This window comes from Gopherus evgoodei, chromosome 7 (genome assembly GCF_007399415.2).
Source record: "Gopherus evgoodei ecotype Sinaloan lineage chromosome 7, rGopEvg1_v1.p, whole genome shotgun sequence".
Classification (NCBI taxonomy): Eukaryota; Metazoa; Chordata; order Testudines; family Testudinidae; genus Gopherus; species Gopherus evgoodei.
This window is the reverse complement of record NC_044328.1, coordinates 67,308,246-67,327,765: the sequence shown is the minus strand read 5'-3', so window position 1 is coordinate 67,327,765 and position 19,520 is coordinate 67,308,246. Positions and strand designations below refer to the sequence as shown.

The window sequence follows — 19,520 nt, the reverse complement described above, 5'->3', positions numbered from 1 at the left end:
TGTTGTCTGTAGCACATCTGAAATGTTTTGAAACCTAAGGATGAAGTGGCTTCATCTTGAGTCTGGTATATGGTGCCACATATGTCATTGAGACCATACGACCTAGTAAAGTCAAAAAGTATATTAGTTTTAGAGAGGGCTCCCAAAAGTAATTTCAAGATAGTCGTTTGTAGTTTCAAAAACCTCTCTTCTAAGAGGACAGCCCTTTCTTTTCTGGACTTTAGAACTGCACCAATGAATGGGACCTTCTGGAATGGAGACAGTAGAGACTTCTGTCTGTTAGAAGGCCCAGCGTTTTGAAGAGAGAACAAGTGACTTGAATTGCTCTTCTCAATTCCTCCTGGGAGTGATATTTCAGCAGTCAATAGTCTAACCATAGGGAGACAAAAATTCATTGTCTCCTTAGGTAAGCTGCTAGTAGAACAGGCATTTGGTAAAAACTCTGGGTGCAGTGGGGAGGCCAAAATACAGAACTCTGAACTCAAAGCAGTCTTGACCAAGCACAGAACAAAGATATTTGCAATGAGTATCTTATAGAAATAAGAAAGCATGCATCTAAAACTGAGAGCAGCAAACCAAGTTAGAGTGGACAGGGAAGGAAGAATCAATGGCAGGGGTAGCATTCTGAACTGAAACTTTGATTAGATTTGTTTAGAGCTCCGAGGTCCAGAATGATCTGAGAGCTCCATTTTAATTTGGGATCAGAAAGTAACAGAGAAGAACCCCATGTTTCTGTAAGTTAATGGGGCCGCCTCTATAGCTCCACCTTGCAATACAGAGCGTGAACTTCTGTTCTTAATATCATCTTATAAGAAGGATATCTGAAAGAGGAGGGAAAGAGAGGGTTGTAGGGAGAAAGGGATTCAAACAGGATAGTATAACACCCCCTTACTGTTTCTAAACCCTCTCTCTCTCTCTCTCAGAGGTGACAGCTGATCATGCATTGTAGAAATGGTATGACCAATCTCCAAAAACATGGGTTGTGCTTTCTAAAACTGGTTCAAAGCTCTCAATTTCTATGTCAAACCTGAGGCCTGACATGGGGCAACGAAGATGCAGCTGAAGAATTCTTTGTCCTCATCCCAGGTTTAAAGGATTTTCTTCTTTCTTGGGATTGAGAAGATGATTGGTGCTGCTAAGCTGCCTCCTTTTTGTATAGTATGAAGAGGACACTACTGCTTATGGTATCCCAACACAGGCATAGGTGGTTTCCTTCTAAACCAGTGGTTTTCAATCTGTGGACGCTTAGGGGTCAGAACAGTGGTTTTCAACCCGTACTCCTCAGACCCCTATGTCTAAGATTTCCAAAGAGGTCCATATCTCCCTTCAAAAATTTTCAGGGGTCCACAAATGAAAAAAGGTTGAAAACTACTTTTCTAAACAAATGCAGTAAGTCAAGAGACCTAGCTGTGGAATGTCTCATCTTTACCAACACTTCATCAGTTTTAGCCTGAATAATCCGCCCCCTTCAGAGGGAGGATCCTCTATCTTTGATTTCATTTCCATAAGTTTAAATGATGATCTTAACCATGCGTGTCTACAGAGAGCTACTGCTGATTCAACTGATTGTGAGGCAGTATCTGAAACATCAAATGATCTCCTGAAGACATACTTGGCAATGTTTTGACCCTCTTTGACAAGAGCTACCATTAATTTTCTCTGATCCTCTGGAAGAGTTTTAGTGACGTTCAAAGTCTTTTCCTACAGGTGAAATTAACCTCTGGCCACCTCTGCTTGAAAAGAATAATTTTCTTCCTAAGGAGTACAACTTTTCCCCTTCTCTTTCACAGGGAGTAAAGTGTGGATGATCTGATCTGGTTCTTTGTACTGGGTAAACATGAAAACAAGAGAACCCTTCATATGGAACCTAGCAGAATTTGTCAGCCTTTTTTGAAATTGGTTGACAAGAGGAAGTATTGGGACATATAGTTTTGCTGATTATTAAAGTCCCTCCAGTATTGGCAAAAAAGAGTTATTTTTAGCAGAAGAACTCAATGTCAAATATTAGGTGGGTGGCTTCTTCCAAAACTACTAATGACAAATTTATGTTAACACCATCCTATCCAAAAGTTCATGAAATTGAACAAAATCTGTAGATTCAGATGGAGGCTGCTCAGGAGTCAGATCTTCTTGCATAATACAGATAAGCAGGAGTTGGCCAACAGGGGCAAGGCATCCACTGTGACATGTGCCAGTCTTGCCAATTACCCCATACTAGCACCACAGGAGACCCAGCTATATAGAATGACTTGAGATGTCCATTAGAGGAGGAAAGCTCTGTTTCAGAGAAACTGATGATTATTAGATGCTATCATCAGATCTGGCTCCTACCCTGATCCAATAGTGAAACAGTAGGAGATATGACCGAAGTTAGGATCTGGAGAATGGATACAGTCTTTCTTTGAGAGGCGGTTGGAGTCTTAGGCCAGGTCCAGACAAGAGCTTTAAATCGATTTAAAGCTGTAACCGTCCACACTACAGAGTACAGAAAATCGATTTTAAGGGGCCCTAAAATCGATTTCTGTACTCCAGCTAAACGACAGGAGTAACCCTAAAATCTATTTTATGCTAGTGTGGACGGAAACCAAAGTTAATGGCCTCCGGGACGTATCCCACAGTGTACCAGTGGCCGCTCTGCACAGGGAAAGGAACTCTACTGCTGGCCAGGTACACAGGAAAAGCCCCGGGAACTTTTAAATTTCAGTTCCTGTTTGCCCAGCGTGGAGCTCTCAGCAGCAGAGATAACAATGCAATCTCCTGAGAATAGAAAAAGAGCTCCAGCATGGAACACACAGGAGTTATTGGATCTGATAGCTGTATGGGGAGAAGAATCAGTGCTTTCAGAACTGCACTCCAGTAGGCGAAATGAGAAAACCTTTGAAAAGATTTCTAATGCCATGCGGCAGAGAGAATATAGCAGAGACTCGCTGCAGTGCAGAGTTAAAGTGAAGGAGCTCAGACAAGCGTACCAGACGACCAAGGCAGCAAAGGGCAGGTCAAGATCTGGCCCCAAAACATGCCGCTTCTACGAGGAGTTGAACGCAATATTAGGGAACTGTGCAACGACAACCCCCCCCTTGTCTGTGGATTCAGAGGTGGGGGTAGTGATCTCTGCCACTGCAGAAGACTTCGAAGATGTTGATGAGGAACAGGAGGATGACGAGACAGGAGAGATCACCGAGCATTCCATTCCCCCTAACAGCCAGGATCTTTTCCTAACCCTGACAGAAGTACCCTGCCAGCTCTCTCAAGCCAGTAGCCCAGAAAATGAAGCTGTTGAACCGTCCTCTGGTGAGTACAAGTTTTTTAATTAAAAGCATAGCAGGAAAGCAAGCGTTTTTTACTGAGTGATTTGCCATGAGTGCTTGCATGCAGTAGCTGGAATTAGAGTTACTGGAACAGTCTGTTACATGTCTGGGGATGGAGCGAAAATCCTCCAGGGACAGCTCTATGAAGCACTCCTGGAGGTACCCCAAAAGCCTTTGCAGAAGGTTTCTGGGCAGGGCTGCCTTGTTCCGTCCGCCATGAAACGAAACTTTACCACACCATGCCTGAATCACGTAAACAGGTATCATTGCATGACACAGCCTAGCAGCAAATGGACCTGGGGACTGCTGGCATTCAAGAAGCATAATTTCTTTTTCTCTGTCTGTTATCCTTAGGAGACTGATATCGTTCATGGTCACCTGTCAGAGATTAATGTAGTTTAGTAAGGGAACAGAGATGACCATCCATTCGTTTATGCTGTATTGCCCCAGTAAATGCAAAACCTTAACATGTAGCCCTGTGGGGGATGGTAGGTAGAATGCTAAACAGTCCTACTGCGCGGTGTCTCCAAGCACTTTGGGCAGCATGAATCATCGCTAGTAATTGCCATGGCAGAGGGGGGAAGGGGTTAGGTCGATGGCGTTAAAGCAACCTCCCAGCACTGCAGAGATGCAGATTGTGGGTGGTGGGGCATTCACTATTGCCCTCTGCTGAACTTTTTCCATGGCTTAAGAAAAGAATCCAGTGTTTTTCCTTAAAGCACTTTGCCCCCAAAGCGTGAATGATACCTGGTTATAGCAGGGGGTGCAGGGAATTAAAAGCCATGGAACGGTTCACTACCAAATTACTTACCATTTTCTCCAGACACGGTTTCTGTACTCTCTTGACCTGCGTCTGAGCTGATATCTCAGTCCACAGCCGCAAGCAATAACTATTAAAGAATCCTAAGGCGACCTTGTAGTCCAGTTACATGTGAAAGGTACGGTGAATAGTGCAGTTCACTGAGGAAGAATGTAACCACTGTTCTGTGAAATGTGTCTCTTATGATTCTTCTATCACTCTTTCCCCCCCCAGCCCCCACACAGCTGCACATTTCTCCAGCCTCCCTTCTCCTGTCCGACGAGGAGGTCAGATAAGAAGGCTAAGGAAAAAGAGGACGCGTGAGGATATGTTCACAGAAATAATGGCAGTAACCCGTACTGAGAAAGCTAATCAGGGCGACTGGAAACATTTGGTCGCAAAGTACAGGGAGGCTGCAGTCAACGTGAAGACAGGAGGGACGCTAAAAATGATTTGTGGCGGCAGGAAGATCCAGCGTTGGTGGGAAGCAACGCTGGAGCTTCTTCGTGATCAGACTGACATCCTCCACAGTATGCTGGAAGAGCTTCGGGGTCACAGAGTGCCACTGCAGCCCATGTATAACCTCCCTCAGTACTCACCCTGTCCCACACCTTCCAGAACCAGGCGTGTAAGAACGCGTGGGGGAAGGCTTTCTGCCCCTGCCCACTCCACCCCCCTGGGCAGTCCGACCGGAAGGCTGTCATTAGATTGAAATGCCATTTATGTCATGTTTCTTCTCTCCTGTACTCCTCCCAAACCTCTCCCTTGGTATTTTTTCTTTTTTTTTTTAATCTCAGGACATGGTATTCGAAGGCAGTGTGAGGGTGGGTTGTTAATGATAGTAAGCAAGCACTTCTGGAAGGCTGCAGGGAAGCTAGCTTGTAGCATCAGGAGACAACACATGGGTGGGTGGGTAAGAAAGGGGAAATAAACACAGCAGTCACACCTTACCATGGACCATGATAAATCCTGTTCTCAGGGCTTCTCTGATGCACCTTTTTCTTACCTTCCTCCCTCCCTTTCCCAGATAACCCAGAGGTATGAAATTTCATTCACAGGCTTGTAAAGTCAAGCATGAGGGTTGGTTGCTGAAAGGGACTGATTTTTAATAAAAAACACAATTTTTTAAACATATCAGAGTAACTATTTATTTTCAATAAGCAAGCAGTTAAGGAAGCTTGCATGGAAGCTCGCTTGCAGCAGCAGGAGTCAAGACATGGGGAGGTGGGTAATAAAAGGGACATAAACATAGCAATCTCACCTGGTGCATGATGCCACTTCAGGGCTCCCTTAACTGCCTTTATCTTCCCTTCCTAACTCCCTCCCTTACCCTAACCCTTAATTATTCTCCCCCCCGAAAAAACCCTACTTATGTAATTCTATTCCAAGGCTTGTAAATGCAAGAGGGAGGGTGCGTTGCTTACAGGGACTGTCTTTTAATAAAAAATTCAATGTTTTCTACAAACAGCAACTTTACTTTCCGTAAGCAAGCAGTTCTTGAAGGGTGCAGGGAAGCTATCTTGCATCAGCAGGACTGAATACATGGGGAGGGTGGTAATAAATGGAAAAGAAACTCAGCATTCAAACTGTACCCTGGCCATGAGGAAGCTACTTTTCAGGGCTTCTCTGATGCGCACAGCATCCTGGTGTGATCTTCTAATCGCCCTGGTGTCTGGCTGCGCATAATCAGCGGCCAGGTGGTTTGCCTCAGCCTCCCACCCTGCTATAAAAGGTCTCCCCCTTACTCTCACAGAGATTGTGGAGCACACAGCAAGCAGCAATAACATACGGGATATTGGTTTGACTGAGATCTGAGCGAGTAAGTAGCGTTCTCCAGTGCTCCTTCAGACGGCCAAATGCACATTCTGCAACCATTCTGCACTTGCTTAGCCTGTAATTAAACAACTCCTGACCCCTGTCCAGGCTGCCTGTGTATGGCTTCATCAGCCAGGGCATCAAGGGGTAGGCTGGGTCCCCCAGGATAACTATAGGCATTTCAACATTTCCAACTGTTATTCTCTGGTCCGGGAAGTAAGTCCCTTGCTGCAGCCGTTTAAACAGAGTAGTGCTTCTGAAGACACGAGCGTCATGAACCCTTCCTGGCCATCCCACGTGGATGTTGGTGAAATGTCCCTTGTGATCCACCAGGGCTTGCAGCACCATCGAAAAGTACCCCTTGCGGTTTATGTACTGGGTGCCCTGGTGCTCCTGTGCCAAGATAGGGATATGGGTTCCATCTATGGCTCCCCCACAGTTAGGGAATCCCATTGCAGAAAAGCCATCCACTATGACCTGCACGTTTCCCAGAGTCACAACCTTTCGTAGCAGCAGCTTAATGATTGCCTTGGCTACTTCCAGCACAGCAGCCCCCACAGTGGATTTGCCCACTCCAAATTGATTACCGACTGACCGGTAGCTGTCTGGCGTTGCAAGCTTCCAGATGGCTATTGCAACTCGCTTCTCCACTGTGAGTGCTGGTCTCATCCTGGTATTATGGCGTTTCAGGGCAGGGGAAAGCAAGTCACAAAGTTCAAGGAAAGTGCTCTTACGCATGCGAAAGTTCCGCAGCCACTGCGAATCGTCCCACAGTTGCAGGACTATGCGGTCCCACCAGTCAGTGCTTGTTTCCCGTGCCCAAAATCGGCGAGGAACGGGTAGAACCTCCCCCATAACCATCAGGAGCTCCAAAGCACAGGGGCCAGCAGTGTCGGAAAACTCGCTCTCCAAGTCCTCATCACTGTCGTCCCCGCACTGAAGCATTCTCTCTTGCATTTCTGTCTCATGGTGCAGCTTAGATAGCACGAGAATGCGTGAACTGTTCACAGCATCCGCGATCAAAGAAAAGAGCTGACCAGGATCCATGCTTGATGCAAAATGGCATTTTCTAAACGCAGCCAGTAAAAAACGCGCGAAGTGACTGTCTGCCGCTTTCAGGAAGGGAGGGGGTGAGGCTGTACCTAGAACCACCCACGACAGGAGTTTTGGCCCCATCATGCACTGGGGCAGTAACCCATAATTCCAATGGGCAGGGACCCCTGCAGGAACTGTGGGATAGGTACCCAGAGTGCAACGCTCCGGGTTAAGATGGATGCCAGGGAACATGGACGCTCAAGATCGATGTAAGTAGCCGTAGTGTGGACGCACAAAATCGATTTTATAAACCCTGCTTTATAAAATCGATTTTGAAACCACCGATTTTAACCTGTAGTGTGGACGTGGGCTTAGATGGGAAGAGTACAGTCTCTGGAGATCTGTCATGTTCAAGCTCCCATCTTGGTCTCTTGTTCAGAGAAAAATGATATGTAGCCAGATCAGTCTATGTTAAGGATCTATGTGAACCTGCACTGAAGGATCCTCAGTAGTTGAAGCACTAGGTTCCGTTGGTCTCTTTTTCAGATCCATTCCCTTAGAATGATCCATAGTTGTTATATCTTTAGGTCTTGGATCCATGCTGAGTTCTGAATGGCCCACAGAACCACTTGAGATCTGCTTCAGTTTGGCCTCTCTTTTCCTCTTAACTGAAGTGCTTGGTTGAGGCAATTTCTCCTGAGCTTTATGATCTTTAGCTAGAACGAGCTCTGATGGAAGTTGTAATATCTTTGGAGTTAGATCAGAGGATTTGGCTGCTGCAAGCTCAAATCGACTTGGAAGCGAAGTTTGGTCCCAAAACCAGAGCCTCAACTACTGAAGCCTTCTTGGCTCGAGAAGTACTATGAGTTAATTCAGGTCTCCTAGCCTTCCACTCAGATCTTCTAGCTATATCTGATCCTGGAGATTTGGCTGACAAGCCTCGTGTAACAAAAGGGCCTGAAATCCTTTCAGTCTCTATAGGCCTGAGGAGTAAATGTGCTGCAAATAGCACAATACGAAGGAGAACACTTCGCTCCTAAACATTTTGGTATTGGCCTTTTTTTTTTTTTTTTTTTTTTGAGATGTAGGAAGACTACTGGGCATGACACACACCTTTTAAATCCATGCTTTTCCACAGTTAGATCCACCATGATGTCAGTACCAGGTAAAAATTTAATTCTCAATATTCTACTTAAACTACCTTATCCTAAAATTAACTCAGTCTAAAAACTATTAACATTAGCTAATCTAGAAAACAGAAAGCTATTTATTGCTATAGATCCTTGCAATCCGGAGAAGTCCATGTCCTTTTGCTGCGGCAGCTGGAAGGAACTGAGGTGACAGCTGGTGCCATGCCCCCCTTTCGTAGCTATGGCCTCAAACCATGCTCGGATGCTGAGGTGTGGGACGCATGAGCACTCAGACACTACCAGAAGGTTCACCCATCCAAGATGCACTGGTTGGCGCATTCCCAAGAGTGGGAATACTGCAGAGGACACTAGATGAAGAACAAGGACATTATGATGTTTTATCTTGTAGCCACAGGCGATAAAAAGGACCCGAGTGCAGTTTGCAGCTGCCACCCCCCTCATTCCCTGTTTCAAGAAGCGTACAGGCACAGCCCCAGCAGACACTGATATTCAAGAGAATGTGATCTCATGCACATGGGGCACACGTGCACCAAGAGTGGGATTCTATATGGCCACTCACTTGACTTCACATTAAATCTGTAAATGAAGGGGTGCTAGAATTTATCTAACCACTAACTAAACTGAAAGACCACAGCTTAAGCTACAATCTCCACTGTGGTGAAATGAAAGCAATTAATTTTCCTTGAGATTTTCAATGTGAAAACTTAAAACAGATATGACAACTGGAGTAAAATGGAAATAATCTTACCACACCATCAATAACACATTGGGAAGCAGGTTTCCGAGGGTCCAGGGAAATTCCCATCTCCAAAAGCAACTCTTGATTTCCAGTACTTATTCCAGTATCAAGCTCAATACGAGACTGAAGTGAATGAAGACTTTCCTCAGGATGCAAGAGAAAAGAAACAATCTTGGCAGAAGTCATATTTAGGATGTGTACTATCTGTAAAACCAAGAATAAAGTCATCTTCATTTACAGTAGTCATTTATTTCAAGAGACAAATAGCACTAAGGTGTCAGGCTAAATGATACGTTGTCCTGGAAAGAAGATGTGCTGATGTACAGATAAATAAAAGTTAGGCTGATTAGATAAACTGAGTTTTAATTACTGTCAACAGTGCATCCTTAAGACATGGCACATACTGGTCTGAGGCCACCCTTATGCTTCCAGAATAAGGGTGAAAAAGAGTCACATTACTACTAATATTCTTGCCTTCAGACATGAACTGCATTAAGGCACAAGTGTTTTCTCTCTGAGGAGAGGAAGAATGCTACTCCTGACACTCAATTTGTAGGGTGCAAGGATTTCTACTCAATTAGCACATTCATTGTCCACTGAGAGGTCTTCACCATCAGTAGTTAGATAACACCTTTAAAAACGCACCTTCAAATTCAGTATATAATCCATTAACAGGAAACATCTCGGTCGATTGGTTTCTGTGTCTATACCTCCACCCCTCTGCTGTGGATCCCAATTCAGCATCAGTTGTAACCAACTCTCCACTGGTTCTACAATTATACTAAACAAAACAAAAACAAACCATACATTGACGTGTAATACAAATGAAAAAGACAGGCATTCTATAACAGAGTCCAGTTAATTCAAATGTGTTTTCTACCAGTAGTAGAAAAAAATACTAAGAGACAAAAAACCCAATTACTTCAATGGGACCAGGATTTCACCTAAAGTATGTATCCTCTATTTTATTTCCCTCTAATAAAGTAGTTACACTTATTCAATGCAAGAAAATTACTACTACAACATTAAGGTCAAACAATTACACCTTAGGCAAGGCAAAAGTTAAGGTTTCAACAGTAACAGCTTGGCCACATTGCAAATCCAGTATAGTGTACAGTTTACACATTTTACATGAAACTGTAATAGAAAGCTATATATGAAACAAGAAATCGGAAAAACAAGGCAGCAGAAGTAACGTTGCTTCTGGAACATTAACTCCTGCATCTCCTGACTTTTGAAACCACCCCTCTTTAATGCAGTCTCTGTAAATTTAAACTTTGTTAAAAGGTTAAAAGAAAAACAATTGGCCTGTGCTTAATCTGTGCATTTTAAATGGTCCCAGTCAGCCTTAGGTGTTCACAGCATAAAGAGAAAAATGGAGAGAAGTGAGTATGCCTTTGCTGCTGCTCTTTGCAAGTAGACAGTCCTATCCCAGGCCCCCAATTCCAAATGGACCCAAGAGAAATGAAGATTACTCACCTGATACAGACATTTGAGATTAACTCTATACATTCCCACTCTTGGGATGTGCTGTAGTGCAGCTCTAACAGTGGAACATTCCATAGCAGTGCCTACAGGAGAGCTCTCACATCCCTCGCTTCTCCTCACTGTTGCTGTATGTTCTGAGGGAGGGGCAATAAAAGGGAGCATGGCACTCCAGTCACCTCAGTTCCTTCTGCTAATTCCTCAAGTCAGATTATTATTAGGACCCCAAGAAAGAGTGGCAGGGAATGTGAATGTGCAGAGTCCATCTCAAAGAGCCCTGGTTACAGATGAGTAACTTGAATTTCTTCTTCGAGAGGCCCCTGACATTCCCACTCTTGGGATAGTTTGTTATGAAATACTGTCTTCTGCAGAAGATGGGACAGAGTCCCAATTAAACAGCGACTGGAGTACTGCCCTACTGACGTGCTTTTCAGATCTGAATGCTAAATAAGTAACGTTTAATAAATGTATTTATAGAGGTTCACTTTGTAGGTCTGCAGACTTCAGTAATGGGAATATGTCTAAGGCTGTCTTCATCCCAGTGGCATGTGCCCATACCTTTACAAGAAGAGGGACATGGGTTAGTTTGTAGCTCTCTTCAATGCACAGTGTAATCCATGTAGACAAGCACTGAAATGAAATCCCCTAAATGCACATGAAATCTGAGAAAGAACATCTGTAGACAAACTGATTGGTTAAGAGAGACATCAGTTACCACCTTGGGCAAGAATTTAGGATGTGGACTGAGGACCAACTTTGTCCTTACAGAAAACTGTGGATGTGCCATCAGCCTTGCAGTTCATTTACCCTTCTGGCCAATATTATTGCTATAAGGAATGCTGTCTTGATTAATAGATGAAGCAGTGAGCACTAATTTATCAGCTCAAAGGATCATCTCATAAGTTGAGTAATAAGTTAAGGCCCCATGATGGCAAGTAGGTTATACATTCACACCTGTCAAACCCTCTCTATCAAGTCATGGATAATATGGTTCTGTTGTCCTCTAATATGTGGTAGGCTGAAATGGGTGCTAAACAGACTTTCAGAAAGGATACAGATGCTAGATAGTATCAGGTGCAGTAAGCAGGGACTGATTTGATGCAGACAATGAAGATCCAACCCCCAGAAGACAAATTTTACCCACTTGAGGTCATAGCACTTACAAGTAGATTGCTTCAGAAGTTTAGCATGATGTGTTGCACATCTGACAAACAAGATTTCCCCAGATCAGGGGAACAGACCATGCTGCTAAGTATAAGGACTGCAGGTATGGGTGCAAGATCTGGGCATCCTGCTGAGATAACAGATCTGTGGTCACAGGAAGAGAACAGTATACTCCCTTGGAGAGGTGAAGGAGGACTGGAAACCACTGCCATCTTGCTCATGCTAGAACAACCAGAATTACAAGAGCATTGTCTGCCTTATCTTCCATACTACTTTTTGGATTTGAAAAATGGGCAAAGGCGTAGAGGATACATATTTCCTAGTAGAACAGGAACACATCTGAAATGGAAAAGCTTACTAACTGTAAGCTAACTAACTGGTAGGGAAGGTTGCTGACAGTCGCAGATACTGTGAATGTTCCAAGTCACAAGGTGGTTGACAGGGACTAATGGCAACCAGTGCCCTTCTCTCTTATATCCCCTTGCAGAAGAGCATGACAAGACTCAAGCCACATACACTCTGGGTGGATACTTCTGGTCACAAGACTGAACTCTGGCACAGGAGGTGCACACGCACCACCAGTAGTGGAACGTGCACACGGACAACTACTCTAAGGAGAGCCACAATACTCCAGTATCCCCCTTTTTCATTCATAAACCATAAGAAACCTTCAGCGTTTTTGGAAAAAGGGCTAGACAACTGCTAGATAGTTTTATTGTGTTGCAAAACACATTAGCCAATGGAAATCTGCTGCAATTTTCATATTTTTGATTTTAATAAAATTGTGGCCATTTTCTCACAAAACTACCTGAAATAACAAATCTGGTCATATGCACTATTGTCTCTTAATGGTTTAAAAGAAAACTCAGAGATTAATGTACACAAAACTATAAACATACTTACCTACAAAGACTGTTAGGCTGTGGCAAATGGGTACTAAATCGAACCTCCCCAGTCATCTCTTCAAAAGCAAAGATGTGCTTTGGATCCTTTTTCTTGATTTTTTCATGCCTATAAAATAAAATTCTCTGTGGACAAACAGACTTTATGTACTCTTATTTTACTTACTCTAGTTCAGTGGTCTCCAACCTTTTTACACCCAAAATCACTTTCTGAATCTAAGGGCAACCCAGGATCTATCCCGCCCCTTCCCCAAAGTCTCTGCTCTCTCCGTCGCTCACTCTCCCCCACCCTCACCCACTTTAACTGTGCTGGGGCAGGGGGGTGGGGATCGGGAGGAGGTGCGGGCTCTGGGCTGGGGCCAAGGGATTCGCAGTGTGGGAGGGGGCTCTGGGCTGAGCCTGGGGCACGGGGTTGGGGTGCAGGAGGGGGTGAGGAGTGCAAGATCTAGGAGGGAGTTTGGGTTCAGGAGGCGGCTCCGGGGTGGGGCAGAGAACTGGGGTGCAGGAGGGGGTACAGGGTGATGCGTCTGGGAGAAGGTTGGGGTGCAGGATGGGGTTTGGAGTGTTGGCTTCCGGAATCATGATCAACCGGTTGGTGACCACTGCTCTAGTTCATAGAGTCACCTCCCCACAAAAAGAACAACTCTATCAAACTCAGGCACCCTCTCTCACAGCAAATGTCTTACCAGGTAAATGGCTGTAGATTGTGTAAAAAGGGTCTAAATCCTGCAATACACTCAAACACCATTGTTCCAAAGCTCCAATAATCTACAGTAACAGTGTAGGACTTACTCTCAAAGAGTTCTGGGGCCTAAAAAACAATAATATATTATTGTTAAAATGACAAAACGCCAGAAAATGTATTTTTTTCTATTTCTGGAAAATATATGATTTGAGGAACATGTGTAAGTAGAACTGTATTAAGTTATGCCAAAGTAAATTGTAAACACAAAAAAATTACTTACCAAATATTGTAAAGTCCCAACAAATGATGTACATAAGCTTCCCTGATCCAGATCCTTGGCATATCCCAAATCTATTATTTTGTGAATTATCTGTCAATATCCAAGACAAATGTTTGATAAAGCATAATGAAAAGGGTAAATTCAAAGTAAAAGGTACAGAGTCAAACCCAGAGTTGGGCAACCATGGGGTTTGGGGGGACAAATCCATGAACAAGATTTAAAACAAAACATAAAATGCTACACAGAGCTGTTCAGCCATGTAAGCCAAACTCATTCATTTACATCAGTGTACACACACAATTCATTATTGTCCTGAAACTAGTTGAATTGGGCTTGAAAAGAAAAGTAAACAGAAAAATAGCAAATCAAGACTACCCCTTTTACTAAAAAACATATCCAGCTGAGCACAAGGACAATCTTGATGTGTACCCTGCAGAAATCCAGAACATGTGCCGGGATACAATCAATGTCACATTGCTGATACTCGTAGGAAGCAGAAACACTGGATTTAAACAGACAGAATTCGCAATACTGTATTAAGAAGGAATATGAACTTAATTAAAATCAATGGTTTTCTTTGCTATGAGCAATCATTCAGTGGGATTCAGTGCTATAACTCAGTAAGAAACAATAAGCATTCTTCATTTCAATTAGTCAAGGCAAATTGTTACATGACTTCCAGATCTGATATTTGGGACACGTAAGGTGATATTCTTTAGCACAGTTGTATGGACTCACCTTTCCACCATCATCCTGAGAACAATATTTCAGGCTTTAGAATCTCTGTGTATAATTCTGTTTTCATGCAAATACTGGATACCAGATCCTGAATAAATCAAGTATTTGACAAAGAGAAACAGCACCAGTACAAATCAAGTTATAAGAATTTCTAACACCTCTGTATGATTTCCTAGCCAAAAAAGAATTAATAAAGTCAAGGTCTATTATTTCTCTTTAAAAACAAGAATGGTTTAAATATAATAAAATTTTGTAATTAGCAAATTTACACTTAGGGCTCCAATACTAACCTTCACTTCTGTAACCTCCCCAACCCCATAATAAATCAGAGAACCCTTTACCGTAACCAAGTGCCAGCTGCTTTTCCATGATAGCTACCACCAGCTGGCCTATCGACAGCCTAGTGAAGCCCTCATACAGATGCAGTTGTCCTCCAGCCCACTTTCCTATTGCAGGACACAAGCAGCATGCTGTAATTTTACCTGCCACATGAGATTCCTCACCTACCATTTCACTAGAGCAGACCACCCGGCTAGTTCCCCCACTGTGCCAAAACAACCTGGAAATTCCACAGTACCTTCTATCCTCATCTTCCAAGAGGTGAAGGGTCAATCCTTCATGACATAGTATATAAATCTACCTTTATTCACTCACTCAGAACAAAGAGGCCTCAGCCCTCCAAGTACTACATACACCTGAATTGGGGCCATATTTCTACCCTTTCCATGTGGAAGGAAGATGAGAGCTAGTAAGTGCAGCCTGGAGACCTCCATATGCCTTAGGCAGCACATCACTGCCATATTCTGGCTTATACTCTTCCTTTAGGTCAGTCCCCAAGTTAGGTGACACACAAGGGTGTCAAATTCACCCTAGATATCTCCCTCTAGCTCAGTTAACTTAGCCCTGGTCTACGCTATAAGGTTAGGTCGAATTTAGCTGCGTTGGGTCGATTTTATAATGAATGCGTCTATACAAGCAACCCTGTTCCATCGACCCTAAAAGGCTCTTAACATCGACTTTTGTACTCCTCCCCGGCAAGGGGAGTAGCGGTAAAATCAACCTTGCTGGGTCGAATTTGGGATCATGTGGACACAAATCAATGTTATTGACCTTTAGAAGCTATCCCAGAGTGCTCCAATGTAGCCGCTCTGGACAGCACTTTCAACTCCAATGCACTAGCCAGGTACAGAGGAAAAGCACCAGGAATTTCATTTCCTGTTTGGTCAGCATGGCAAGCTCAGCAGCACAGGTGACCATGCAGTCCCTCTAGAATGGCAAACAAGCTCCATCGAGATACTGGATCTGATTGCTGTATGGGGAGAAGAACCTGTGCAGGCAGAACTCTGATCAAAAAGAAGAAATGCTAATATATATGCCAAAATCGCACAGGGCATGATGGACAGAGGCTACAACAGGGACACACTGCAGTGCCACGTGAAAGTCTAGGAGCTCAGGCAAGCCTACCAAAAGACAAAGGAGGGAAACGGTCGCTCTGGGTCAGAGCCCCATACATGCCACTTCTATGATCAGCTACATGGCATTCTAGGGGCAGACCCTACCACTACCCCAGCACTGTCTGTGGACATCTGCAAGGGGGGAGTCTCACACAACACGGAAGAGCAACTTTATTTTCTTCAGGAATTTGTTTAACTCTCTTAGATCTAAAATAGATCTAATAGATCCTGAGAACTCCTTTGGCTTTGGGGATCTGGAAATACCCTCTGAGGCCTAGTGGAACTTCCTCTGTGGCCCCGATTGAAGAGGCAACCAGATTTCCTAATGAAGGATGATCTTGTCAGAGCCGTCACTGAAGAAAGATAGGGAGGGAGGCGGGGGGATAAATAAGAACCAGAGGGAATATTCCTGTTCTACCATGCTTAAGACCCGCTGATCTGATGTTATTTGGGCCCATGGTCTTAGAAAGTGGGATAATCAGTTGGAAAACAAAGGGCAGGAAATAGAGGTAACTATAGACACTAGTGTACTGTCCTCAACAAACCCATCAAAATGCCTGTTTGAACGCAGCAGCTGGAAAGCATGAGCCCACTAATGCTGAAGAGGAGGATGGCAGAGACTGCCCCGTATAATTCCTGCCCTTTCTCCTTGGCGAATCTTGAGACTGAGGAGGAAAACCATGGAGTCTGTATGTCTGTTGAGGACCAAAATGTGTCCTTTCTTTCACCATAATATAGATCCCTGGAATCCTTTAAGCTACAGAGCCCATTGGCCATCTTATCTTAAGACAAACAGGGACCTTTGAAAGGGAGGTCCATGATGGTCTGCTGGACTTCTGGCGGAATCCTGGATGACTGTAACCATGAATATCTTCTCACTGTAACAGCCCACACCATGATTTGAGCCACCACATCTGCACTGCACATGATGTCCTGGAGAACAGTTCTGGCAATCAACTTGCCATCATCTACTATTACTGCAAACTCCTGCATACAGTCCCCTGGCAGATTATAAAATTTAAAGATGTTGTTTTCCTAAAGGGTGGAGTAAGAGCAGCTCAGAAGTGCCTGTTGATTTGATTCCTGAGCTGAAGATTCCCTGTGGAATAAAGTTTGCATCCAAACAAGTCCAGTTCCTTTGCATCTTTTTGCCTCTCAGTGTTGATGCCTGGTACACAACTCTCCCGTTTATTAGCAGCTGTCACCAACAAGGAACCCAGGGGAGGATGGGAATACAAATATTTATATCCCTTAGAGGGGATACAGTATTTCCTTTCAGCACACTTTGCTGTGCAGGGTAAGGAGGATAGTGTCTGCCATAACACCTTGACCGATTGGCAGGACCACTTTGCTGATATCAAGACATCCAACACTCAGGGGAGCTTAAACCTCTTGGAGATGTGACATTTGTCACTGATAAGGGACTCCTCCAAACACTTTAAACAGGCTGGATGTGGATCACTAACTGGCATGGGGTTAGTGCACCTGTGGCAGGACTTAAACCCCAGTGAGCATAGCATCATTCTGGTACCAAGCCAGTTATCTAAAAAGAAACTTAGTCTAGCCTTAAGTCTTTGGACTATCAGTATAACTAGTAGGGCTGTCAATTTTTTTGAGTTAATCGTGTGAGTTAACTGTGATTAATCATTATTAATCATTTTAATTGCATTGTTTAATAAATTTCAATCGATATCCTAATGCTTACAATTTTGGGATTTTTTCTACATTTTCAAATATATTGATTTCAAGTACAATACAGAATACACAGTGTACAGTGTTCACTTATATTATTTTTATTACAAATATTTGTACTGTAAAAATGATAAACAAAAACCTTTGTAAGTTGCACTTTCACAATAGAGATTGCACTACAGTACTTGTATGAGGTGAATTGAAAAATACTATTTTTTGTTACATAACTGCACTCAAAAATAAAACAATGTAAAACTTTAGAGCCTACAAGTCCACTCAGTCCTACTTCTTGTTCCGCCATTTGCTCAGACAAACAAGTTTGTTTACATTTGCAGGAGATAATGCTGCCCACTTTTTAATTACAATGACACCTGAAAGTGAGAACAGGTGTTCGCATGGCACTGTGGTAGCTGGCATCGTGAGATATTTGCATATCAGATGCACTAAAGATTCATATGTCCCTTCATACTTCAACCACCATTCCAGAGGACATGCGTCCATCCTGATGCCGGGTTCTGCTCAATAATGATCTGAAGCAGTACAGACCAACACATGTTCATTTTCATCATCTGACTCAGATGCCATCAGCAGAAGGCTGATTTTCCTTTTTGGTGGTTCTGGTTCTGTACTTTCCGCATCAGAGTGTTACTCTTTTAACATTTCTGGAAGCATGCTCCGCCTCATCTGGCACTTCAGATTCTTAAACCTTGAGTCCAGTGCTGTACCTATTTTTAGAAATCTCACATTGGTACCTTCTTTGTGTTTTGTCACATCTACAGTGAAAGTGTTCTTAAAAGGAACGTGCTGGGTCATCATCCGAGACAGCTGTAACATGAAATATATGGCAGAATGCAGGTAAAACAGAGCAGAAGACATGCAAGGAGTTCAGTCACAAATTTAATTGACAAATTATTTTTTTAACGAGCGTCATCAGCATGGAAGCCTGTCCTCTGGATTGGTGGCCGAAGCATGAAGGGGCATATAAATGTTTAGCTTATCTGGCACATAAATATCTTGCAATGCTGTCTGCAAAGGAGCCATGCAAATGCCTGTTCTCACTTTCAGGTGACATTGTAAACAAGAAGCAGGCAGTATTATCTCCTGCAAATTGAAACAAACTTGTTTGTCTGAGTAACTGGCTGAACAAGAAGTAGGACTGAGTGGACTTGTAGGCTCTAAAGATTTACATTGTTTTGGTTTTGAAAGCATTTTTTTTTTACATAATTCTACATTTGTAAGTTCAACTTTCATGACAGATTGCACTACAGTACTTGTATTACGTGAACTGAAAAATACTATTTTTGTGTTTTACAATGCAAATATTTGTAATAAAAAATAAATACAAAGTGAGCACTATGTACTTTGTATTTTGCGTTGTAATTGAAATCAATACATTTGAAAACGTAGAAAATGTCCAAAAATATTTAAATAATTGGTATTCTATTAACAGCACAATTAATCATCATTATTTTTTTAATCACTTGACAGCCCTAATAACTAGCTAAATGAACGTACTCTCTTATTGTTAGGAGTGTGTGTGTGTGTATACACACACAGAGAATTGAGGGAAGCACCTATAATAAATAATCTAAAGTTGCTGCGACAACTGTCACTAGCAGCATGACGGAACTGAAAGGGGTCCAGAAGTGGCTCCACCCTCTTATACCAGCACACAATGTTATCAGACAGGAGGGGGGCTTAAGCTGCTCCCATAGGTACAGCTGAGGGGAAAATATTCTCTGAAAGCAGTTCATGAGGCAAGCACACACCTAAGGTGGAACAGATCTCTGTAAGCTCTCAAAAAACAACGCTTCTTCCCTGCAAAAGCAAACAGATCTCTTTTGGTAGATTTGACTCACCCGGTAGTCCCAAGAAGAAGAGAATCATGTATATAGATCACGTGTTCACAAACTCTTTACCATTAGTAAATTATGCTTAGAAAGCTCACATAAGTGACTGCATACTTCAAAGAATGTTCTTTAAATCATCTTGGTTTGAATGATAAATGTAGACAATACAAATCTGTCAGTTTCTCAGGACACACAACTGTAGGACCTTGACTACACCATGGTGAGGGGTTAATCCACATTGAGTTAGCATGCAATATGTAAGTCATGCTAATAGCTTGCATCCAGTATGGCTGTGCCCTCTTTCAATTCGCAACAAATGGCAGGGGCTTATTGCATATTAAGTGTGTGGCATTCTCAGAGGGAATCTCACAGTTCTTTGCTTTGCTGCTGACAAGCCCTAAGTGTCACAAATTATCCAAGTGA

The 19,520-nt window shown here is 43.2% G+C and overlaps 1 protein-coding gene across 1 annotated transcript in view; it reads right to left on the bottom strand.

Annotated features, from left to right (window-relative positions):
- CHUK (component of inhibitor of nuclear factor kappa B kinase complex) overlaps positions 1 to 19,520 on the bottom strand; it is a 90,527-nt gene that overhangs the window by 60,436 nt on the left and 10,571 nt on the right. The window contains 7 exon segments of the mRNA XM_030571313.1: positions 8,857 to 9,051; positions 9,493 to 9,628; positions 12,400 to 12,507; positions 13,085 to 13,209; positions 13,364 to 13,453; positions 14,102 to 14,121; positions 14,124 to 14,189. Coding sequence (XP_030427173.1) covers positions 8,857 to 9,051; positions 9,493 to 9,628; positions 12,400 to 12,507; positions 13,085 to 13,209; positions 13,364 to 13,453; positions 14,102 to 14,121; positions 14,124 to 14,189 — 740 coding nt within the window.